This window comes from Bos grunniens, chromosome 14 (assembly GCF_055505025.1).
Source record: "Bos grunniens cultivar Pamir isolate PY7600 chromosome 14, Bosgru_T2T1.0, whole genome shotgun sequence".
NCBI lineage: Eukaryota > Metazoa > Chordata > Mammalia > Artiodactyla > Bovidae > Bos > Bos grunniens.
In genome coordinates, this window is record NC_141178.1 from 17,136,602 (window position 1) to 17,163,383 (window position 26,782).

Here is a 26,782-nt window from a genome sequence, read left to right on the forward strand (position 1 = left end):
AAGGCGTAAAATAGGAACTAGAAGAACTGAAATGCAGTGTGTTCTTTAGGGTTTGGCCTTCACATTTTAAAAATGAAAAATAATCCTGATATTACAGCTCTGTTGTAAGGCATAAATAAGAGCATATGCAAAAACCCAAGCTTGTTTCTGAGATATTGTCAATGCCTCTAAAAGGGGAAGCAGTATCTACTTCAGAAGTTAAAGGATTAAAACAGAGTAGTTAAGAAAGAATGAAATCTTCATGTATGGTAAAACATGAATGAATCTTGAAAACATTATCCATGCATGTAAGCATTTCTTTAGGACATACATAGTACTTAGGAGTGGGTTTGTTAGGAGGATATGCAAATATTCACATTTTGAAACTAATGCAGAGTCTTTTTCTACAGTGCTTGTTAGGTCAGCATAATTATTACCCTCATTTTATAGATTGGATTGTAGCACATTATCTAAAAATACCAGAAGTAGAATTCATTTTGTATGTTTTTAAGATAGTTCTTATTAGTGTTTAGGAAAGTATTTTTCAAAACTTAATCCTTTTCACTTTCACAGAAATGTTTTCTAGAATATCCTTGAAATATGATTACTTTAGCATAAAGTGATTTTTATAGTGTAATGGAGAAGAACATGTGCTCTGGAGTAAGGTTTTCAGAGTTTGAATTATAGCTCTGCTCTTTATAAACTGTCTGACAAGACAAATTATTTACCCTTATTGTGCCTTCATTCCACAGCTTTTAAACAGAGCCATATAAATATTATAAGAAAGAATGACTGCAAAAGATTTAGTGTAGTGTCTAATAGCAAATACTCAGTGAATTATAATTATTATAAAGAGAGGGAAGAAAGCAACTAGAGGGTTTCTTTCATTTCTTCTAATGATAATTTCTTTCCTATTTTGATAATTTCTTTATAATTTGTGTATATGTACATAATAGTAACTAAATCATTTATATACTGTATAACATGAAATAACGTGGTAAGTTTGTATTTTTTTCAGCTAAAAAATTTAAAATTTATTTCCTTAATAAAACCTTACTATTTTCATACATGTACATATTCTTTATACATGTTAAAAACTTAAATCCAAAAGAAGAAAACAAAATTAAATGCTGAATTAATTAGAGGTTGCCAGGATGTACTCAGAAATAGAATGGACTAAAATATAGTTTATTGTTTTGAAGATTGCCATGGCCATAGTGTATGGATAGTTGCTAACTTAAAATCACTGACTAGGTAGATTTGAGCGTGATATTTACCAAGGAATTATTGTTAGTTAGGAATAAATTTTCTAAAGGTTTTGTTCTCTAGTTTGATACTCTACCAGCAATTGTTTCCATTTTTATTCCCTTGAAAACAGACTTTATAATGTTACTGGTAATTTGGTAATTTCCTCATTAGTCATTATTTAAAAACATGTTGGCCACTAGAATTTTCTATGATGATGGAAATGTTTTACTTTTTACTGTCCAGTGCCCTAGCCACTAACTGTATGTGGCTTTTGAGTACATGCAATGTGACTAATGCAGCCAAGGACCTGAAATTTTATTTCCATATAATTTTAATTCATAGGTAAATTTAAATAATACTGTATTCATGGTGGCTACCATATTGAAGAATGCAAGCTTTGAGAACAGCAGTATTTCAGTGGAGAAATAAATGTTAAATAAGCGACTATTACTCAAATGTTTTTATAATGTGATTTTCCAAGAATTTTATTGTTGTTTAGTATTCCATTGCAGATAGTGAAATGTAGATAAATTTTTATAAACTTTGTCTTAAATTTGTAGTTGGGAGTCAAGCAAATTGGGGACAAGCTGCTTCATTTCTTTGGCTTCTGTTTGATTCTTCATACATTAAATGGGGATTATTGTGCCTATTTCATAATATTGTTGGAAGCTTTCAGTGATGCATTAAATGTGAAGTTCTATTCATAGGTGCTGACAGTCCTAGTTAAATGCTTTATTAATCTTATTTCTTCTATTATTTTTATTAGTTAAACTAATAAAGAATTGCCTTTTTTTTTTCTTCTAAGTTTACTTTTTACTTAAAATGTTTTTCTCTTTTTTCTTTTAGCAACTGATCTGGTGTTGAGAAAGGTTATCAATTTTTCTGACTGTACAGTTTGTCTTGATAAACGAAATGCCAGTGGTAAAATAGAATTCTACCAGGATCCTTTATTGTACAAGTGTTCCTTCAGAACTCGTCTGCATTTTACTTATGATAACCTAAATTCTAAGATGCCATCTGTTATAAAAGTAGGTGTTTCTTTTTCTAATAGTCAAGTTGCATGTTTCTACTTTGTTTATTGATTGTTATACATACTAATCATTGTTAAAAAGCAATGAGGAAATTAACCTCAAATATATAATGTAAAAATGTTTTGTTCATATTATAACTTTTATGTTATTTGTTATGTATTATAACTTTTTTCCATTTGGTGTTCTAATAAAGATATTTTGGGGACAGCTTTTTTTCCCTGTGACTTAGATTCCATTTTAGTTTTTCCTGCTGATTGTTAGTGTTTTTCTCTTCAATTAGATAGAGGAGATCATATCAAAAAGTTTATTTATACCGATGGTGGACTGAATATTAGTCTTTATTTCAATCCTTATAAATTTTTCATCTGATAATAGTTTCTGACCCTTGTTTTCCTTAGATAACTTTATAAGACTTAATTTGCTTATCTATTAGTTTATTGGTTTAGGGAATTTTAGCTGTCTATGGTTTCAAAATGTGATTAAAACCTTAAGAATATGTGAATGTTTCAGTAATATCTTTTGATCCACATGAAAATTTGTTCTCCAGGTATTGGCAAATATTTTTAGTGTGTATCATTATTCTCTAAGGGTAAATTTTGTGTTGTTTTATTGCATAAAAATTTTCTCAAAAAAAGAATTTTTTTCTCTATCTCTTACCTATTTATCTGTCTTTGAAAAAGAATTTACACAGTGACTTGTGATTTTGTTAACTAAGTTTTCACATGGAATAAATTTTTATTATTGAATTATAAGCTTTTGTATTGTAATGAAAAAGCCAGTCCTAAGCCTGAACACTGGTATTGACCACTGTGCTTGTTTTGGCGTGGCTATAGAAATTATTTATTATTTTTACATAGTGCTTTTAAAACATAAGACATGTCATTTTGTGTAGCTTTGAATTTATACATGAATTCCACCCACTTTTCTTTGGTAGTGCTCACTCTTGAGTATCTTTTTTTCCTTACACTTTGTACAGGACACATTGTTTTCTTTAAATTCTGTTACTCTTTCCTTCTGTTTTATTTTTTTTTAATTTTTTTTTTAAATTTTATTTTATTTTTAAACTTTACATAATTGTATTAGTTTTGCCAAATATCAAAATGAATCCATCACAGGTATAGCTTCTTAGACAAATATAAGCACGGAATAGTGTTGATTCAATAGTAATTGTGTCCCTATCCCAGGACAATGGACTTAAACATTCCTTCTTTGACCTTGACTCTACCAGTGAAGTTGGGGAATGTTAAGAGTAAATTCAAGATATATTTTGAAAGCAAGTAATGAATATGGGGAAGCCTTACCATATAAAAATTTCTTTATTGATCTTTAATACAGATTTAATTGTACATTTTAGGATGTGGGTAAATTAGAGGAGAGTGGTACCACTTATGCTTAACTGAAATTAAATTTTCAGTTTTTTATTAATAGTACTGTGATATAAGATTTGGTGTTTTGAGTTAGAACCATCATTTTTGTGCTCTTAGTCCTAGGAAATAAGTATTTAAATGGACATGGTTAAGCTCATTGATCATCTCAAAGACAGGGAATTTCCAAAAATGTTTGAGACACTCTAATTATTTGTCAAAGGTTCTCATATATGTTTCATTAGGTGACTTTTGAATTTATTTGTATTTGGGTAGACTTTTTGTAATTTTCTATCTTTTGTGAGTAATAAATGTTTTAGAGATTATATCATCTACGAGATACAGAGCATACAGATGTGTTATTTAACATTTCCCCTTGTTAGTGAAAATTTACTTTTTCTTAACAGTTTTTCAGAGGAATGGAAGTCTACACATAAATCTTTGACCACATCTCTGATTGATTCCTTAGGAATGATTTCTGTAATTGCAAATATCTTATTAATGGGTTTAAACTTTTAAGGCCTGTCATCTGAACTACAAAATTGCTTCCAGAAATGTTTAACCAGTGTATATGCTCATGAACATTAAGGGAAATGCCTGTGTTATACTCTACTATCCTTAAATATGATCATACTTATATAAAAGCCAACTTGTTTAGCAAAAATAATGCAATTTAATATTAATTTGATTATTAGCAAACTTAGATATTTGAAAATATGTTCAGTGGCCATTATTTTTTTTGAAAAATTCATTCAGGGTCTTTGTCAATTTTCCTATTGTTGGTTAGCTTTATTGATTTTAAAGATATTTATATGTATAATGTATAAAATATCTTTTATATTTTAAAGGTATATATGTTTATGTGTATAAGATTTTAAGTGCATACATATGTGCATACAGGATTGAGGTTGATTTTGCTAAGACAGCTATCACTGGTGCTATTGGTGCCATATGGTATTTAAAAGAATGTGGCAGATAAATGTCAGATTTAAGAAGAGCTTCGCAGGCCTGCATTGCACACCTGCATAAGCCTTCCTCAGTTTTCTTACCTCATTGTAGTTTATGTGGTGTATGATTTTTGTCAGTTTTTAAAACCTGTACTCATAATTGAGTATGGTATTTTATACTTTCCCGTATAATTTGCTTCCCTTGAAGTACAGTTTTTTTGTACAGTACAGTGCCTTTGTCCCTAAAGATATGCTGATTGCCATTACTTTTTCAAGTTTCATAGACACTCAAATACCAGTTAGTTAAAATAAACCTTCCAAAAGACTTACTTTATGGCTTAATTGGTTTTATTCCATGTTTATGTAGCAACAGGAAATTATTGTATTGAGCTTGTCTTTATATTTTATTGATGTATTGTTCTATAAGGAGAACTTCGATTGTTGACTTTGTGTCCTATTGATAGTAATTAGTCTTACTTATAATTAATTCATGTTGTAAATTTTATACCGTGTTTAATTCTTTTAAAGTTTGTTTCAGAAATTCTCCTGGTCATATTTTCCCTTTGTTTTCTATATCTGACAATTATTTTACCAGGTGCATACTTCCATAGTTATAGTGTTAGTAGTTTACTCACTTAACATATGTTTTTAGGATATGTATGCATTCTTTTTGGTTAATAAGCTGGAAAGGGTGGATTAACGACTTATAAAATGACATTATGAAACTTTTATTCTTATTTGTGACAGAGATCTTTATGGTTTTTGTTGGAGTACTATTATACTCTTAATATTATAGGATGGGTACTTTGTTAACAAAGAATTTTTGGAAAAGTAATTTTGAAATCCATTGTGACTGTGTCTTGTCATGATCATTTCTATTTCCACTTAGATAGTTGGGATTAACATTGCTTCTATCTAAAGTTAGTGATCATCATAGGAAAATTTGTTTAAATTTCTAAGATTTTAGAGCTGTCATTTTGGCTTAAGTATTAGAAACATTGAGACATTACTGTTTTTCCTATGGTACTCCATTTTAAGGCTTAACATTTCTGTACTTATGTTTAAATAGTATTCTCTTTGAGTATACTTTTGTTGATGCTTTTGTTTTCTTCAAAATACAGATTCATACCTTAGTAGAGAGTTTGAAACTTTCTATCACTGATCAGCAGTTGCCTATGTTTATCCGTATAATGCAACTTGGAATTGCTCTTTACTATGGAGAAATAGGAAATTTTAAAGATGGAGAAACAGAAGATTCTACTTGTCACAATAAAGATATGTTGGGAAATGTTACAGGTAAATACAACAAAGTTTTTATAACTATTGTTCTTACAAATGTTTTCACCATTGTGAAACTTGAAAAGCTACAACATTAGATTATGTTTTATAGTATTCTAATATGATGGGATGATTTGCTTAACACTGATTTTTTTCTTTTCTACATTTTGCATATTATTCTTTTTTTTCCTACATGCTAAAAATAACTTGACTATTTCTAGTAGGTATAAGTGTTCAGAATATACATTATACAAAAGGATAGTCCAGCCTCAAGATTTCCTAGTAAGTTATAGTACAGTTGACCCTTGAACACATGGGTTTGAACTGTGTAAGATCCACTTACACACAAATTTTTTTCAGTAAAACTGCATGATCCATGGTTGGTTGAATCCTCAGATACAGAACTATAAATATGATAGTGAGTTGACTATAAAGTTATACCTGGATTTTCATCTTGTACTCCTAACCACCTTGTTGTTGAAGGACCAGCTATATTGATAATTTTTCTATAAAGTCTCACTGAGTTATTTTAACTAAGTTATTTATACTTAATTATCATATGTAATTATAATTAACTGTGTGTGCTGTGCTTAGTTGCTCAGTCGTGTCCGATTCTTTGTGACCCCATGGACTGCAGCCCTTTATGCTCCTCTGTCCATGAGGATTCTCCAGGCAACAATACTGGAGTGGGTTGCCATGTCCTCCCAGGGTTCTTCCTAACCCAGGATCGAACCCAGGTCTCCTGCAATGCAGGTAGATTCTTTACTGACTGAACTACCAGGATAGTCTATAATAAACTATAATTACACCTAATTAACTGTATGTTTTAGAGGATACCTAGTTAATTAATTGGAGCATTACTCATTGAAGTATATACTTCATTGAAAGATACTTAGTGGGTTAATTTCACTTATTCAGTTCATTATACTTTTACTAAAGCCTATTTGTATGTAAGACATTATTGCTGGGAATGTAGGAGAATGCAGAGATAAAGAAATGTGGGAGAGTACAGAGACAGATTTAAAATCTTAAAATCTTAATGTACATTGGAGTGGACAGACATGTAAACAGTTAGTTAAGCACTTAAACAGTTAAGTGGATGGCAGATATTTGACTTATTAATATTAGAGGTATTAACGATTGGAAGTAGAAAAATGGTGAAAGGAGTGGTAGGCTTTGACTTGTGTTGGTCTGAGTCTCAGGAAAAATTTGGAGGTGATGATTGACTTTCATAGTTAGAGCCTTTAGCTAAAGGGCAGTTAAAACTTGGGAACAAATAACCCCATTAAAAAGTGGGCAAAAGGTCTTTATAGAGCTGTTTCCAGAAAGAATATCGAGGTGGCCAACAAGCATGTGAAAATATGCTTAGTATCATTAGTCATGAAGGGTAATACAAGTCAAAACCACAATGAGTGCTTTATAGCTACTAACCAGTGTAGTTAAAATTAAAAACGACTCATAATAAGTGTTGTCAAGGATGTGGGAAAATTGGAACCTTTAAGCATAGATGGTGGGAATGGTACACAATCTGGTTTGTCAAAAAGTTGTACATAGAGTTACTATATTATCCAGCAGTTCTGTTCCTAGGGTTATATGACAGAACTGGTAGAACAAAAACTAGTTGAACAAAACCTAGCATACAGAAGCTGGTCAGTTCATTTTTTCCACCATGCTATTATGGTAAATTTCAAATATTAATATATGGAAAGTTGAAAGTATTATACAATCAACAGCCACTATGTGGTTGAGTAGATGTGTAGGATCTACTCATCATCTGGATTCTACAGTGAATATTTATCACATTTGCTTATCATGTATCTGTTCATCTAACATCACTTTCTCTCCATCAATTCAACCAGTTTTTGCTGCATTTCACGGTTAAGTTATGGACACCAGTGTACTTCACCACTAGATTTCAACAGTATATCCCTATCTAAAGTTTATGTTTATTGACAGTTCTTTTTCTTTTTCTTTTTAAAGGTTAAATTCATAAGGTAAAATGCATAAATGTTAATTTAAGTATGCTATTTAAGAAGTTTTGAGAAATGTGTATGCCTGTGTGATATGGGACACTCATCAAAATATGTGTCATTAATATCTCAAAAAATTATCTCATGCCACTATTCAGTCACTTCCCTTCCTCCAACTGTCTGCCCACTCCCCCTTCCACTTAAGAAAACCCTGTTCTGAATCTCTAAAAAAGAAAGAAGCCATGCATTAGTTTTTGCTGATTCTGGAATTTCATGTAAATAGAAAACATACAGTATAAATTCTCCTGTGAAAGGATTCTTTCCTCAAGCATAATATTGTTTTTTTACTTTTCATTTTTAAAAACTTTTTAAGACTTAATTTTTTGAGCAATTTTAGATTTGCAACAAAATTGAAGGGTAGGTACAGAGATTTCCCATATGTCCCCGTTCTCATACATGCATAACCTCCCCCATTATCAGCATCCCTCTACTTATCACAACTGATGAACCTACATCATTATCACCCAGAGTCAGTAGTTTAAAGTTCACTCTTGCTGATGTATATTCTGTGGGTTTGCACAAATGTATCCATCATTATGGTATCATTCATAGTATTTTCACTGCTCTGAAAGCATTGTATTTGGGGGTTCATCTGTATTGTTATATATATCAGTGTTTGTTTCCTTTTTATTGCTAAGTACATTGAATGACTATGCCATATGAATGTAACATAGTTTATTTAGACATTACCCTGTTGATGAATGCTTGAGTTATTTCCATTTTGGTTATCATAAGTGAAGATGACCTGAACATTCTTCTGAAAATCTCTTGAAGACATGTAGCTATTCTTTTTCTTGGTTAATACCTAACAGAAGAATTATTACATACTTTTTTAAAAAATAAATTACCAGGCTTTTCCGCCAAAGTAATTGTGCCATTTTACATTCGCATCCCTGGTGGCTCAGAGGGTAAAGTGTCTGCCTGCAGTGCGGGAGACCCGGGTTTGATCCCTGAGTCAGGAAGATCCCTGGAGAAGGAAATGGCAACCCACTCCAGTACTCTTGCCTGGAAAGTCCCATGGATGGCGGAGCCTGGTAGGCTACAGTCCATGGGGTCGTAAAGAGTCGGACACAACTGAGCGACTTCACTTCACTTTGACTTCACTTCACATTCCCATCAGCAATGTATGCTAATTGCTTCACATCCTGGGCAACATTTGCTGTTGTCAGTCCTTTTTCACTTTTTGCCATTCTGATGTATATGTTGTGGTTGCTCATTGTGGTTTTAATTTGCACTTCCCTGAGGAACATTTCATGCAAAGATGAGCTCGATAAAGGACAGAAATGGTATGGACCTAACAGAAGCAGAAGATATTAAGAAGAGCTGGCAAGAATACACAGAAGAACTGTACAAAAAAGATCTTCACGACCCAGATAATCACAATGGTGTGATCACTGACCTAGAGCCAGACATCCTGGAATGTGACATCAAGTGGGCCTTAGAAAGCATCACTACAAACAAAGCTAGTGGAGGTGATGGAATTCCAGTTGAGCTATTCCAAATCCTGAAAGACGATGCTGTGAAATATGCCAGCAAATATGGAAAACTCAGCAGTGGCCACAGGACTGGAAAAGGTCAGTTTTCATTCCAATCCCAAAGAAAGGCAATGCCAAAGAATGCTCAAACTACTGCACAGTTGCACTCATCTCACACACTAGTAACATAATGCTCAAAATTCTCCAAGCCAGGCTTCAGCAATATGTGAACTGTGAACTTCCTGATGTTCAAGCTGGTTTTAGAAAAGGCAGAGGAACCAGAGATCAAATTGCCAACATCCGCTGGATCATGGAAAAAGCAAGAGAGTTCCAGAAAAACATCTATTTCTGCTTTATTGACTATGCCAAAGCCTTTGACTGTGTGGATCACAATAAATTGTGGAAAATTCTGAAAGAGATGGGAATACCAGACCACCTGATCTGCCTCTTGAGAAATTTGTATGCAGGTCAGGAAGCAACAGTTAGAACTGGACATGGAACAACAGACTGGTTCCAAATAGGAAAAGGAGTTCGTCAAGGCTGTATATTGTCACCCTGCTTATTTAACTTACATGCAGAGTACATCATGAGAAACGCTGGACTGGAAGAAACACAAGCTGGAATCAAGATTGCCGGGAGAAATATCAATCACCTCAGATATGCAGATGACACCACGCTTCTGGCAGAAAGTGAAGAGGAACTAAAAAGCCTCTTGATGAAAGTGAAAGTGGAGAGTGAAAAAGTTGGCTTAAAGCTCAACATTCAGAAAACGAAGACCATGGCATCTGGTCCCATCACTTCATGGGAAATAGATGGGGAAACAGTGGAAACAGTGTCAGACTTTATTTTTCTGGGCTCCAAAATCACTACAGATGGTGACTGCAGCCATGAAATTAAAAGACGCTTACTCCTTGGAAGGGAAGTTATGACCCACCTAGATAGCATATTCAAAAGCAGAGACATTACTTTGCCAACAAAGGTTCGTCTAGTCAAGGCTATGGTTTTTCCTGTGGTCATGTATGGATGTGAGAGTTGGACTGTGAAGAAGGCTGAGTGCCGAAGAATGGATGCTTTTGAACTGTGGTGTTGGAGAAGACTGTTGAGAGTCCCTTGGACTGCGAGGAGATCCAACCAGTCCATTCTGAAGGAGATCAGCCCTGGGATTTCTTTGGAAGGAATGATGCTAAAGCTGAAAGTCCAGTACTTTGGCCACCTCGTGCTAAGAGTTGACTCATTGGAAAAGACTCTGATGCTGGGAGGGATTCGGGCCAAGAGGAGAAGGGGACGACAGAGGATGAGATGGCTGGATGGCATCACTCACTCAATGGACGTGAGTCTGAGTGAACTCTGGGAGTTGGTGATGGACAGGGAGGCCTGGCGTGCTGTGATTCATGGGGTCGCAAAGAGTCGGACACGACTGAACGACTGATCAGATCTGATCTGATCAATTATTTTGAACTTTTTTTCTGTGATTTTTGACAATTAATATATCTGACTTTGTGCCATTTGTTAAATATTTGCCTGTTTTTAAAACTTTTTTGAGTTTCCTTACTGATTGGTGACTTTTTTCCTTAATCTTTTTTATTCAAGTATAGTTGATTTACAGTGTTACGTTAGTTTCTGCTGTCCAGCGAAGTGAGTTGGCTATGTATAAGGATGGTTCTTTATATATTTTGAATTCAAGAATGACAATACATGTCAAATACCCCTAGGGAATATATTTTTGCTGGTCTCTGACTTGCTTAATTCATTTTTGAATAGGTGTTTCTTGAGCAGTTTTAAATTTTGATTGAATGCAGTTTTCAAAACTTTATGTCTATTCCTTTATGTGTTCTAAGAAGATGATTAGGTTTGCTCTCTTTTTTTTTTTTGTAAAGAAAAAGGTTGCTTGCTTCCAAACACATCTGAATTGTTTTTTTTTCCCCAGCTGTCTAAAGCAGAAATTCTTAACCTTCTATTGTGCATGTTATGGATTCTTTTGACAAACTGGTAAAGCCAATGAACCTTTTCTTGGAAAGTTTTAAGTACCTTGATTTTAATGTCTTCGTGTCCTTTTTTCATGTTATTTGTGCTTGGAGTACTTTAAGGTTTTTTCGTCTATGAGTTTATAGTTTTCAGATATAGTTAGAAAAATTGGGGGCATTATTTCAAATATCTTTTTCAGTTCCCCTTTCTCTTCCTTTGGGGACTCGAATAACACATATATTGTGCGGCTTGAAGTTCCACAGAGCTCTCTGATGTTCTGTTCATAATGTTTTTCTTTTCCCTTTCATTTTCTGGTTTCACTTTTGATAGTCTGTATTTCTGTTCAAGATAACTAGTCTTCTGTAGCTAATCTGCTGTTAATCCCATCTACTTTATGTTTCATCTCAGATACTGTATTTTTCATCTCTAGAGGTTCAGTTGGGATTATTAAAAATAATGTGCTTTTTTTGAATATCATTTTATTCAGATAGCTGTCTTAATGTTTTTGTTTACTAATGCTGTGAAATATGTTACTAATGCTATGAAAGACCAGGTCTTTTTCTGTGGACTTTTAGTTTTCCTCATTGTGATATCCTCCTGCTTCTTTGCACATCTGATAATTGGATGCTACACATTGTGAATTTTATTTTGTTGGGTGCTGGATATATTGTATTCTAGAAAACATTTTAAGTTATTTGGAAGCAATTTAATTCAGTTGTCTTGCCTTAAAGGTTTTTAGATGGGGTCTAAAACCTTTAGCAGCCATTAGCTTAAGCCCAATTTTATTCCACTACTGAGATAATTACACCTTTGAGTACTGTACCTGGTTTTCTGTGAATTAGAGCTTTTCTCTTTCTTGGTGGTAGGAACACAGACTATTCCCAGTTGTAAGCCTTGGGGAGTATTTTTTTTGCCCCTTTCTGGTGGTTCTTTTAAAGGCCTTAGTTTCCTTATATGAATCTGATGAATACTCAGGTGAAGACTGGAGTGGGGCCCTCTGCGGGCTCAGGAGCTCGCTCTCTCTGAGCAGGTCCTCTTGCTGGGTGATCTGTTTTGCAAATTCTAGGCACCTTAGTGTACCTACACTCAGTACTCTGTTTTCTCATCTGTGAGATTCTGAGCTCTACTTGGATTCCCTCTTTCTTATTGTAGCTTAGAAACCGATTCCAGACAGTAAGCTGGGCCAGTCAAACTCATTTCTGTTGTTTCTCCTCTCTCAGAACTTACTGTCCTTCATTGCTTGAAGTCCAGTGTCTGAAAACTGTTATTTCCTGTATTTTGTCTTTTTGTTGTTTTTCAATATGTGCTTCAGTATTAACATGTTGAACAGTGAAGTAGAGCAGAAAATCTAATACCTATTATAGTTTCAAAGTACTGACATGTGTAAAGTGTTTTGAGATGGCTTCACGTTATTTGATATATTTATGATTTCTTTAGGTTTTAGAGTTGAAGGTACTTACTAGTGATGTAACTGTGATTTGTTACCTGCATTCATAATTAGAAGAATGCTTCATTTTATTTAAGTACTGAATATGTATTTTTTCATTGAAAGTTATGAAATTCCTGAATTCTGCCAAAGGGTCCCATGTTAAGATGCACCATTTCAAAGGAAAAGAATATTTTAAGAAATTTTCTTCTCCAGGTCCTAATTCATTCTTTTGACAAAGGAGTAAGCAAAGATTTGAAACTTCAAAAGCATCTTTCATAAAAAACCTCTCTTCATTATTAGTTAATGATAAGTGTAAATTATAGTGACTGATTTCTTAGACTTCTCTGAATGATGTTTCTTTTGCTTCAGAAGAGCAAGCAGTGGGACACTCCTTCTGTTGAATGGTTTTGATAAGAGAGGTCCAGAGTTCAGCTCTGTGGACCCAGTCTGGTCTTAGGTTGAGCTGGCCTGACTTTTTGTTTTATTACCAAGATGATATTCAGTGATGATGCCCTATTTGAGATCTTATTAGGGACAGTTAATAATAAGCTTTATTTATTCCTCAGTATAAATTTATATGGTATTTATGGTTAAATAGCAAGATATGAAGATGATATAAAACATTTTCTGAAATTACAAGTTTTCTAATTTATGTTGAAGTAAAATGACTAATGTCTCTTGGTACTGTATTTTAGGTACTCTAGTTATTATTTATCAAGTTTTGTCCCAGCTGAAAGAGGTCTATCAGTTCAATTCAGTCGCTCAGTCATGTCTGACTCTCTGCGACCCCATGAATTGCAGCACGCCAGGCCTCCCTGTCCATCACCAGTTCCCGGAGTTCACTCAGACTCACGTCCATCGAGTTGTTGATGCCATCCAGCCCTCTCATCCTCTGTCGTCCCCTTCTCCTCTTGCCCCCAATCCCTCCCAGCATCAGAGTCTTTTCCAATGAGTCAACTCTTTGCATGAGGTGGCCAGAGTATTGGAGTTTCAGCTTTAGCATCATTCCTTCCAAAGAAATCCCAGGGCTGATCTCCTTCAGAATGGACTGGTGTCTATAGCCATGTGTTAAAAGTCTATGATATTCCAAACATCTCGTCATGAGGATTAAAAAAGTTAAGTTTTTCTTGCCAGAAAACCTAGAAGTGAATCTGAATGAGGATGATGTTTAATTGAGTATGTATATATATAGATTTATCAGTGAAGAGTAGATGAGTGAATCTGCTGGTGGCTGCTTATACCATGAATTTGTATAAAAATAATTTCTCCCCGAAATTCCATGATGATCTGCCTCTTTTGTTTGTATTGTTGGAATAATGTTAAAGAACCTTGATGGATTTTATCTTTAAAAAGGTAGAATAAGTTACAGTAGTTGGAATTTAAATCCTTAGTTTGCCCATTTATAACCAAATAAAAGTTCTTTGCTATGATTTTTTCATCTGTAAAATAAGAAAGATGTTATTCACTAATTCAGTTCAGTTGCTCAATTGTGTCCAACTCTTTGTGACCCCCTGGACTGCAGCAAAGCACCAGGTTTCCCTGTCCATCACCAACTCTTGGAGCATGCTCAGACTCATATCCATTGAGTCAGTGATACCATCCAACTTAATGATGTTAGATTCAACAACATTTTGAAAACAGAGAACTAATACAAACTAAGTGAAGGAAAAAACTGTTATTCTGTGTTTCACTTAAGCCCATGAGAGACCATCACCTAGAGATTATTTTTAGTAGTATGAGCCTAAAAGGAAGTGTGGTTCATGGCCTAACCTAATACTATAGAACAGATTTAGGTTGCTTTTGTTAAAAGCAATACAGTCATAAACCTCAACAACCATCTCATCCCCTGTTGCCCCCTTCTCCTGCCCTCAATCTTTCCCAGCATCAGAGTCTTTTCCAACGAGTGGGTTCTTTGCACCAGGTGACCAAAGTATTGGACCTTCAGCATCAGTCCTTCCAATGAATATTCAGGACTGATTTCCTTTAGGTTGGACTGGTTTGATCTCTTTGCAGTCCAATGGACTCTCAAGAGTCTTCTTCAGTACCACAGTTCAAAAGCATCAATACTTTGACTTTCGGCCTTCTTTATGGTCCAACTCTCACATTCATACATCACTAGTGGAAAAACCATAGCTCTGAATACAGGGACCACTGTCAGCAAAGTAATGTCTCTGCTTTTTAATATGGTGTCTAGGTTGGTCATAGCTTTTCTTCCAAGGAGCAAGTGTCTTTTAATTTCATGGCTGTAGTCACCATCTGCAGTGATTTTGGAGCCCCCCAAAATAAAATCTCTCATTGTTTCTGCTGTTTCCCCTTCTATTTCCCATGAAGTGATGGGACCAGATGCCATGATCTTCGTTTTTTGAATGTTGTGTTTTAAACCAACTTTTTCACTCTCCTCTTTCACTTTCATCAAGGTCCTCTTTAGTTCCTCTTCGCTTTCTGCCATAATGGTGGTGTCATCTGCATATCTGAGGTTATTGATATTTTTCCTGACAGTTTTGATTCCAGCTTGTGCTTCTTCCAGCCCAGCATTTCACATGATGTATTCTGCATATAAGTCGAATAAGCAGGGTGAAAATACACAGCCTTGACATCCTCCTTTCCCAATTTGGAACCAGTCTGTTGTTCCATGTCCAGTTCTAACTGCAGCTTCTTGACCTGCAAACGGGTTTCTCAGGAGGCAGGTCAGGTGGTCTGGTATTCCCATCTCTTGAAGAATTTTCCACAGTTTGTTGTGATCCACACAAAGCCTTTGGTATAGTCAGTAAAGCAGAAGTGGATGTTTTTCTGGAACTCTTTTTTTGATGATCCCAGTGGATATTAGCAGTTTTGTCTCTGGTTCCACTGCCTTTTCTGAATCTAGCTTAAATATCTGGAAGTTCACAGTTCACCTCTGTTGAGCCTGGCTTGGAGAATTTTGAGCATTACTTTGCTGGCATGTGAGATTAGTGCAATTGTGTGGTAGTTTGAACATTCTTTGGCCTTGTCTTTCTTTGGGATTGCAATGAAAACTGATATTTTCTAGTCCTGTGGCCACTGCTGAGTTTTCCAAATTTGTTGACATATTGAATGCAACACTTTCACAGCATCATCTTTTAGGACTTGAAATAGCTCAACTGGAATTTCATCATATCCACTAGCTTTGTTTGTAGTGATGCTTCCTAAGCCCCACTTGACTTCACATTCCAGGATGACTGGCTCTCAGTTAAGTTCAGTTCAGTTCAGTCACTCAGTCGTGTCCAACTCTTTGCGACCCCATGAATCGCAGCACACCAGGCCTCCCTGTCCATCACCATCTCCCGGAGTTCACTCAAACTCACGTCCATCAAGTCAGTGATGGCATCCAGCCATCTCATCTTCTGTCGTCCCCTTCTCCTCCTGCCCCCAATCCCTCCCAGCATCAGAGTCTTTTCCAATGAGTCAACTCTTCGCTTGAGGTGGCCTGTTATTCACTAATAAAATAATTAATTTGTATTTTCTTAATATCATATTAAGAATAATTTCATCATAACATTTACTTTCATCCTTGGGATAATCCTTTTTTTGGAAGAGGAGACATTCTGCCTAGGAACACTTGCCATTCTCTTTCTCTTTTGGGTGTATCAGGAAATCAAGAACTCTTCTTTCATTTTTGTGATGTTTCTGAAAACAGTCATTTTTTTAGCACCTTAGCTTTATTTTTGGGAGGTAAGTTTTATGTTGTTGTTGTTTAAATGAATGAAGCCCTAAAGAGTGAATTTATTCTTTGTATTTATCAAAATTTATCAAAAGTATATAATAAATTACTCACCGTATAATACTGTGTAGTATTAAAGGAGATTGATCCAGTATAATGTATAGAAACTTGAAAGTGGTAATGCTAAATTATTGGTTTCAAATAATAATAACCAGTATATGATTTGTTCATGCTTTATATGTAGAAAGAATCACATGTGAGAAACATTTTTATATAATTTAAATTCCTAATTGTTCGTTTTAATTCTCTTGATTTATTTAATATGACTTTACTTTGATAGGTGCTGAAGATGAAACACGAATAGATATGCAGTATCCTGCTCAGTACAAAGGCCAAGAGCTGTATTCACAGCAAGAGGACGACCAGCCACAGGGATGGGTATCATGGGCCTGGTCATTTGTCCCTGCCATTGTGAATTATGACGATGCCGAGGAAAACTACCTTGGGAATGATCCTACATCAACTACACATCAACAAAAAACACAGACTTTGAAAGATCCTATTGTTTCTATAGGATTTTATTGTACAAAGGCAACTGTGACTTTCAAAGTAGGTTTCCTTTTTTTTTTTTTTAATGTTTATCTCTCAACTTTAATGCTTAAATTTTGACTTCTAGTAAGAATCTAGCTTATTTTACATTTAGTAGATGTGAGATGGAGTCTAACTATCCTTACTTCATAAAATTACATGTCCCCTCATCTGAAATCTCTGAACTTTGGTCTCTTTTTGTCGTCTTAAGGCCCTCTCCACTTTGCTTTTTTAATAGCGTTAAAGAAAGTTTTTCTTTGCCTATGAATATTTCATTTGGCATACAAAGATGTCATAGTGTTTCCATTAAAAAAGAAATGCACATGAGAAAATCTCCCAATACTTCATGTATCCCTCCAGGTACTATTTCATCTCTGTGTTGTCTTTCATTGCAATTTTTTTTCTTGTTTTACATTTTTTGAATTGTTGGAATATAATTGCTTTACAGTGTTGTGTTTCTGCTATACAAAAAGGTGAAATCAGCTATATGTATATAAATATGCCCTCCCTCTTAAGCCTTCCTCCACTCCTTTAATTCCACCCCTCTCGGTTAGCACAGAGCATTGAGCTGAACTCACTGTGATATATTGCAGCTTCCCACTAGCTACCTGTTTTATGCACGTATGTGTGTTAATCGCTTAGTTGTGTCCGACTCTTTGCTACCCCATAGACTGTAGCCCACCAGTCTGCTCTGTCCATGGGATTCTCCAGGCAAGAATACTGAAGTTGGTTGCCATTTCCTTCTGTAGGGGATCTTTCCGACCGAGGGATTGAACCCAGGTCTCCTGCATTGCAGCAGATCCTTTACCATCTGAGCTACAGTGAAGTCCCTATATATGTATATATGTTAGTGCTACTCTCAATTTGCCCTACCCTTACCTTCCCCGTCCCCCCATGTCCACATCTGTTCTCCATGTCTGCATCTCTGTTTCTGCCCTGCAGATAGATTCATTTGTACCATTTTCTAGAAATATATATAGAGTTGTTTATATAGTTTCTCTCTTTGCTCAGCTCTCTTTTTCCCTTTAAAAGAGTCCTTTTTTAAAAATTATCTAGATCTTGCTGTCCTCAATCTTTCCCAGGGTCTTTTCAAATGAGTCAGCTCTCCTCATCAGGTGTCCAAAGTATTGGAGTTTCAGCTTCAACATCAGTCCTTCCAGTGAATACCCAGGACTGATCTTCTTTAGGATGGACTGGTTGGATCTCTTTGCAGTCCAAGGGACTCTCAAGAGTCTTCTCCAACACCACAGTTCAAAAGCATCAGTTCTTCAGCACTCAGCTTTCTTTATATAGTCCAAGTCTCACATCCAAACATGACCACTGGAAAAACCACAGCCTTGACTAGATGGGCCTTTTTAGTATCACACATACAGTGTTCCTGAAGAGTATCTAATTCATTCAACAAACTTACATTAATGCCATCTACGTACCAGGCATTGTTTTGGCTCTGGAGATTCACAGTGAACAGATTAGATGTAAATCCCTCTGCCTTAAAATTTAAATTGTTAGTGAAAACAAATAATATATATATAATATTCCCCTTGATGATGAGGGTTATGTAGAAAAAAATAGAAGGAAAGAGTAATAGTGAATGCTTCCACTAAATGGGAGGAAATTGTGTAGTTTATAAGAAGGTGATCAGGTTTCATATTGAATGATGTAAGTCAGACAGAACAATATTGTGATATTGCTTATGTGTGAAATCTTAAAAAGTGGTACAAATGAACATGTTTACAACACAGAGATTGACTCAAAATGTTCAAAAAACAAACTTGTGGTTACCAAGGGGGGAAGAGTAAGGAAGGGATAAATTGGGAAATTGGGATTGACATAAACACTGTGTGCTTAGTCATGTCTGACTTTTTGTGACTCCGTGGACAGTAGCCCACCAGGCTCCTCTGTCCATGGGGATTCTCCTGTCAAGAATGCTGGAGTGAGTAGCCATGTCCTCCTCCAGGGCATCTTCCCAACCCAGGTCTTCTACATTACAGGTGGATTCTTCACCGTCTGAGTCACCAGGGAAGCCCATGCACTATTACTTACAAAACAGATAAACTAATGAGATCCTACTGTGTAGCACTGGAAACTGTTCAGGACTCTTAATGACCTATATGGGAATAGCGTCTAAAAAGAATACATGTGTGTATATGTGTAACTGACTCACTTTGCTATACATGAGAGATTAACACAACATTGTAAATCAACTATACTTCAGTAAGTAAATAAATAAATAGAATGATCAGGGAAAGCCTTAATGGGAAGTGTGTATTTAGTATAGAATTGCGAAAAAGGAAGCTTTGCAGACACACAAGAATGAATATTCTAGGAATAGCAAATACAGAGGCCCCCAAATTTCAGGGAACAGCAAGGAGGCCAGTGGGGCCAGAGCACAGTGAGTTAACATGTAAATAGTACAAAATCGTGTCAAAGAAGTTATGGCCTTGGGGGAGGCCCAGAAATTGTCCAGCCTTGTAGGTCACTTTAGGGACTTTGTCATTAACCTTGGATGAGATAAGGTTTTGGACAATTTTTAGCATAGTAATTCTAGGATAATCTGAATTACATCTCTGTGTTGAGAATACGTTATAAGGGGGCAAAAGCAGCAGTAAGGAGATCAGAGAGGATTGCAATTTTCAAACGAGATGATGATGATGATGTCTTGGACTAGGGTGATAGCAGGTGAAAGTGTGAAAAGTAATTGAATTTTGGATTTCAATTGTTTGGAAGGTCAAGAATGCAGGACTTCTGTTAGATTTTATTGGCTGATATAAAGGAAATAGAGGATCCAAGGATGACTCCTGAGCTACTGGAAGGGTTGAGTTCACATTTTCTGACCTGAAGAGTACTGTGAGAGGATTGGCTTCCCAGGTGGCTCAGTGGTAAAGAATCCACCTGCCAAATGCAGGAGACACAGAAGAGAGGAGTTTGATCCCTGGGTTGGGAAGATCCCCTGGAGGAAGAAATAGCAACCCGCTCCAGTATTCCTGCCTTTAAAATCCCATGGACAGAGGTGCTTAGTGGGTTCCAGTCCATAGGGTCCCACAGAGTTGCAAACCACTGAACATATGCACATAAGAGGGTTAAGCTTGTGATGAATTTCAGGAGTTTGGCTTTTGACTAGTCAGTGAGGGATTTGGAAAATTAGTGACTAGTGATGTAGATGGAAAACCAATACAGTGCCTGTCTGGAAGCTAAGTCTTATAAATGTTTTATAATGGGCTGAGTAAGTAATCTGTGAGAATGAATTCATTAGATTTGTCAGTGTGGGAATTATTGGTGATTTGACCAGAACAGTGATTTGACACTGCTGGAATCATCACATCAGGTCAGTGGCTCAGTCATGTCCGACTTTGCGACCCCATGAATCGCAGCACGCCAGGCCTCCCTGTCCATCACCAACTCCTGGAGTTCACCCAGACTGACGTCCATCGAGTCAGTGATACCATCCAGCCATCTCATCCTCTGTCGTCCCCTTCTCCTCTTGGCCCGAATCCCTCCCAGCATCAGAGTCTTTTCCAACGAGTCAACTCTTCGCATGAGGTGGCCAAAGTACTGGACTTTCAGCTTTAGCATCATTCCTTCCAAAGAAATCCCAGGGCTGATCTCCTTCAGAATGGACTGGTTGGATCTCCTCGCAGTCCAAGGGACTCTCAACAGTCTTCTCCAACACCACAGTTCAAAAGCATCCATTCTTCGGCACTCAGCCTTCTTCACAGTCCAACTCTCACATCCATACATGACCACAGGAAAAACCATAGCCTTGACTAGACGAACCTTTGTTGGCAAAGTAATGTCTCTGCTTTTGAATATGCTATCTAGGTTGGTCATAACTTTCCCTCCATGGAGTAAGCGTCTTTTAATTTCATGGCTGCAGTCACCATCTGTAGTGATTTTGGAGCCCAGAAAAATAAAGTCTGACACTGTTTCCACTGTTTCCCCATCTATTTCCCATGAAGTGATGGGACCAGATGCCATGGTCTTCGTTTTCTGAATGTTGAGCTTTAAGCCAACTTTTTCACTCTCCACTTTCACTTTCATCAAGAGGCTTTTGAGTTCCTCTTCACTTTCTGCCAGAAGCGTGGTGTCATCTGCATATCTGAGGTGATTGATATTTCTCCCGGCAATCTTGATTCCAGCTTGTGTTTCTTCCAGTCCAGCGTTTCTCATGATGTACTCTGCATGTAAGTTAAATAAGCAGGGTGACAATATACAGCCTTGACAAACTCCTTTTCCTATTTGGAACCAGTCTGTTGTTCCATATCCAGTTCTAACCGTTGCTTCCTGACCTGCATACAAATTTCTCAAGAGGCAGATCAGGTGGTCTGGTATTCCCATCTCTTTCAGAATTTTCCTCAGTTTATTGTGATCCACACAGTCAAAGGCTTTGGCATAGTCAATAAAGCAGAAATAGATGTTTTTCTGGAACTCTCTTGCTTTTTCCATGATCCAGCGGATGTTGGCAATTTGATCTCTGGTTCCTCTGCCTTTTCTAAAACCAGCTTGAACATCAGGAAGTTCACCGTTCACATATTGCTGAAGCCTGGCTTGGAGAATTTTGAGCATTACGTTACTAGCGTGTGAGATGAGTGCAACTGTGCGGTAGTTTGAGCATTCTTTGGCATTGCCTTTCTTTGGGATTGGAATGAAAACTGACCTTTTCCAGTCCTGTGGCCACTGCTGAGTTTTCCAAATTTGCTGGCATATTGAGTGCAGCACTTTCACAGCATCATCTTTCAGGATTTGGAATAGCTCAACTGGAATTCCATCACCTCCACTAGCTTTGTTTGTAGTGATGCTTTCTAAGGCCCACTTGATGTCACATTCCAGGATGTCTGGCTCTAGGTCAGTGATCACACCATCGTGATTATCTGGGTTGTGAAGATCTTTTTTGTACAGTTCTTCTGTGTATTCTTGCCAGCTCTTCTTAATATCTTCTGCTTCTGTTAGGTCCATACTATTTCTGTTAATTTAGAACAAATGGGAAGACTGGTGGAAATGTAACATGGTGCAGTCACTGTGGAAAATTGGCAGTTCCTCAAAAGGTTAAATGAAGAATGATCAATGACCAAACAATTATACTCCTAGCTATATAGTAGAAAGAATTGAGTTCTTTTTAACTTTTGTCAAATTAGAAAATATGGAATAGTTTTAATAAGAAAAATCTTTGTTTGAACTCAAACAAGTAGATGTACATGAATCTTCATAAAAGCACTGTTTACAATGGCATAAAAATGGAAACAACTTAAATGTCCATTAGACAGATGAAGGTATACTAGTCTTTTCAGAAAATAGTGGCTATTCTTTTTTGATAGTACACAAGACTTAGTAAGTAGTAACTTAAAAAAAGACTAGTATCTCCAGCTCTTGGAAATTATCTAGTTCATCAGCATTGGTACATAGTCATCTTAGCAGCAGCAGCAGCAGCAGCAGCATCTATCCATCTACCCATCTGCTTATCTAACAGCATTTTTCTAAATTTTTGGACGCTCTTTTAGATTATTTTTCTTTGATTTTATTTGTGGATTTTTTTTTCTATGGATGCACTTTTCTGAAAAAGGTAAACTTATGTGTCTAGGCTGTAGAAGTAGTATTACACATACTGTTCCAGGCAACTGTTAGATACTGGAAATATAGCAATGAAAAATCATTTCTGCTCTGATGTTTTAAATTTACCTTAGATTGTTTAACTGCTTGAAATACGCGTTTTCAATTAGTAGTAAAGCTGTATAATTTATAACTCTAGCAGATGGTAGATTAAAAATACTTTAAAATAAGTCGTGTTTGAAGATTTTTCTAATTAAAACTATTCCATATTTTCTCATTTGACAAAGCTCAAAAATGTAGAGAATAAGTTTCAACAGAAGTTTCGTCATGGCTTGATTAATTTAAAAGATTTTTTTTTTTTTTTTGAAGGGGGATAGTTTGGGAAAGAAATGATAAATAATGTAAATGTTACCTTTACTATTTTAACACTATTGTTTATTATTTCTGAATTTTATGAAACAAATTTTGCATCTGAAATTTACTGATTCAGCTTTGTTTAAATTAAAGGGATATGGGCCAATCTGAAAAAAATAAAAATGATAGAACAAACTCTTTAAAAATATAACAAAAAAACAACTTTTGCAAATTGTTGCTAGATGTCTTGCCAGTTTTAAATGATCCAAGTGCAATTATTTTTATTTTAAGTTTATGAGTGAAGCCAAGGATTGCTAGTAAAGTACTATCTTTTCTGGTGACTTTTATATGTTTACTTTTAAATTTGAAATTATTCTAGTAATGTTTCTATTAACTTCACTAATGAGAAGAATTGTATTAAATTGAGTCAGTCAGAATAGGCATTTTATATACAAAACTTTTATAGACTTTTTGGGTGTTATTTGTTATTAGTCAATATATCTTAAATTTAAAGCACTTTTGTTTCTCTAAGGGAAATATGTTGATGTTTAGGAGGAAAACATTAGAATTCATTGTTCAGCTTGGGTTTGAAGAATGTATGGAATTAATTTGTGGTTCATAGTTTGGTCAGAAAATAAGGTCATGTTTCTGCATTAGCATTCTGAACAGTTGATATCAATCCAACAAAAATCATGCCAAATTAAACGTAGCATTTAAAAAGTAATGTTGAAAATTGTTCTTGTAATGTTTGCGTCCTTTTAATCAATTAATTGCTTTTTTGCTACAATAACTAGACAGCTGAAGGACAATCAACTAAAATATTCAATTTTACTTAAGCATTTTAGATTATAGAACTGTACTTTGAAACGGCAGCATTGTGTATACCAGTTCTAGGAGCATCCAAGAAATAAAGCCTTATGTAAAAACTTATTGTTGTAAAATTTGAGAATAATTTTTTGATTCCTAAGGTTATCAAGAGGTTATCATGTTTAGAATTGTGGCTTTTCAGTTCAGTAAGTTCGATATGACATAAATGTAAATTTTTAAAAATGTTATCTTTGATTTTGCATTTAAGTTCAAAGAATATATCCATTTCATAAGAATAAAGGTGACTTTATTAATCATTAGTAAGCATGAATTATTAGTAAACATGAGCAGAATACCTTTGTTTTTTTAAGTAACATCTTTATTTTGGAATAATTTTAGATATATAGGAAAATTCAAAGGTGCTTAGTACAGAGAGTTCACATACATTTCTTACCCAGTTTTCTGTATTATTAATATCTGACACTATCACAGTACATTTGTCAAAACTAGGAAGCCTGTGTTGGTGCATTACCCTTAAGTTACAGACTTTAATTTCATGACTTTTTTTGTAACATCATCCAAAGCAGGGTACCACATGGCATTTAGAAAGTTTCTTTTAATAATAATTTCAATTATGTAATTTTTGAGTATGTAGAAATAATATGCCGTGAGTTTCAGCTAAGTGAGCGTGCATATACATACATATATATATATATACATATATATATATATAGTTTTGTTAGCATCTAGGTTAATCCTTGTTATGGAGCAGACGCTCAGTAAGTATTTGCATGCTTGAATGAGTCTGTGGCACATACCATGAGATTACATACTTTGAAAGTAAAGCGCTTGGATCTGTTTCTCTCTTAGAACTAAAAAAGTTTTGTTGAATCTGTGTTTCTTCACAGCTTTCTTTAAAAGTGCAGATTGGTAGAAATCTTAGAAATGATTGAACTAAAGCTGATTGAATAAATTAGTAAAGATAGAATGAGTTTAAAATACACATAAATTTTTCGCAGAATATATGAACCATTTTATGAGTATGGAACTATTATAGCTACATAGCTTTTGCCTTTTTAAGCAATATTATTAACAAAAAGGAGTTAAATAAAAGTAAAGTATTTATATTCTCTGTATGATCTTACTAGACTAGCATTTCAACCTTTCTTTATACCATGGATAATCTGTTACAGCTGTTTTTGTTGCACCTGTTTTCCTGCTTAATAATTAAATTTCCCGAATCTTAAAATTGGCCTTGTTTCCATCAATTCATCATAATAATGACAGTTTATTGCCATTTAATACTAATTTGACTTACTTAATATTCTTATATTGTTTCATAGCTTACTGAAATGCAAGCCGAGAGTAGTTACTACAGCCCTCAAAAAGTAAAATCTAAAGAAGTATTGTGTTGGGAACAAGAAGGAACTACAGTTGAGGTAATCCATCAACATTGAATGTACTTTCAGAAATCTTTGGAATGGTCTTTAAGGTTAATATTTAATAAATACAGGGTTTTTTAAGTCATAAATTATATATTTATTTATTTATTTATTTTTTTAAAATTATATATTTAAAATTATAGCTTTGTATTTCTATTTTGGGGTTCAGTAGTATTGACTGAAAAAAATATTCTTTACTGAAGATTTTACTGGAATATGCAACATTAGCTTATTCTTTCATTCTTTCGTTTGACTTGTATGTAATGTTTTTCCAGTGCCAGTCATTGAGGATACAAAGGTTTCAGGATACAGAGACAAATTAGATGCTTCTTTTTTTAATAGGGTTTGTAATCTGAGGAGAATAAATTTGGAAAGGTCATAATCCTAAAGATGTCTCAGCTGATTTAGAAATTCTACAAGGAAAGCCTGTAACATTTTTGTTGAAATCCAAATTCATAATCCTTCTTTTCCTTCTATAGGCCCTTATGATGGGAGAGCCTTTCTTTGATTGCCAGATTGGTTTTGTAGGTTGCAGAGCCATATGCCTTAAAGGAATTATGGGCGTTAAAGATTTTGAAGAGAATATCAATAGACGTGAAACCGTAAGTCAAAATCTCCCTGTTTCTCCATTTTTTTTTTTTTTTTTGGATAGAATGCAGGGATAATGAGGTGCTTATTGAAGTGTTTAACTATACCAAAAAAATCTGTGAGACTGCATATATCTTTGGCTTCAGAGAGGAACTTTACTGTTTTCCCCTGTAAGAAATTATAGAGCTCGGGGGAATTGAGAAAGTTGGTAGTACTTAACACCTGGACAGTAGTTCCAAATTCTTTCCAATTCATAAATGTTTCTTCTTTCTTGTTTATGGCAGCTACTTGGAGTTCCTCTTTGGTTTGTTAAAATGTTCTTTGCCAAAATAGGCAGTGAAAATGAAGACAGCATTCCTTGTCTTTTTATAGGACTTCAAGTTGTAATAATTTCTGTTGACTACTGAATTGGTGTTACAAAACCAACGTTTTATTTTCTCTAACAGTTTTCCTCCTGTTCAAAAATTTTGCATTTATTTCCAGGAAGCCTGTTTCTTCCTTTGTGGTGAAAATTTGAGTATAAAAGGTTTGACATACCTCACAAATTCATTGTTTGATTACCGAAGCCCAGAAAATAATGGTACTCGTGCAGAATTTATCTTGGATGCAGCTACTCATAAGGTCAGAGCATGTATTTTTGAGCTGAATTCTAGGTTGTGCTGGGGTGGAATACTTGTGCTTGCTATGTTTCTTTCCCAGTAATCTATTCTATTCTGAATGCTAATTGTTCATTCAAACATCTAGAATATATTTATACAGCTTCTGTATCTATTAGTTTATTTATCCATTCCCTACTGTTAAAATAGTCATGGCAGAAAGATGTAGAATTATTTCTTTTCATTTCAGTTACTTTTGAAGTATGGAATTAATGAAAAGATGTGAATAATTTCACATTTTACTGTTTGTTTGTCTTAGTCTTATTTGAATTTTTCATATAAGATTATATTAATGTACTTTTTATGGAATAAATTTAAAATTTAAAAAATGTACCAAAAATTAGTGTAATAGACTTAGTGATTTACACTGCTTCTAGA

General features: G+C 35.0%; 1 protein-coding gene across 24 annotated transcripts in view; it reads left to right on the top strand.

Annotated features, from left to right (window-relative positions):
• Window positions 1-26,782, top strand: part of VPS13B (vacuolar protein sorting 13 homolog B) — an 805,974-nt gene that overhangs the window by 65,302 nt on the left and 713,890 nt on the right. For all 24 annotated transcript variants that reach the window (XM_086336078.1, XM_086336091.1, XM_086336075.1 and 21 more), the window contains 6 exons: window positions 2,074-2,255; window positions 5,691-5,865; window positions 16,766-17,034; window positions 25,062-25,157; window positions 25,640-25,762; window positions 26,232-26,369. In XM_086336078.1, the coding sequence (XP_086192204.1) occupies window positions 2,074-2,255; window positions 5,691-5,865; window positions 16,766-17,034; window positions 25,062-25,157; window positions 25,640-25,762; window positions 26,232-26,369 (983 nt within the window). The remainder of the gene's footprint in view (window positions 1-2,073; window positions 2,256-5,690; window positions 5,866-16,765; window positions 17,035-25,061; window positions 25,158-25,639; window positions 25,763-26,231; window positions 26,370-26,782) is intronic.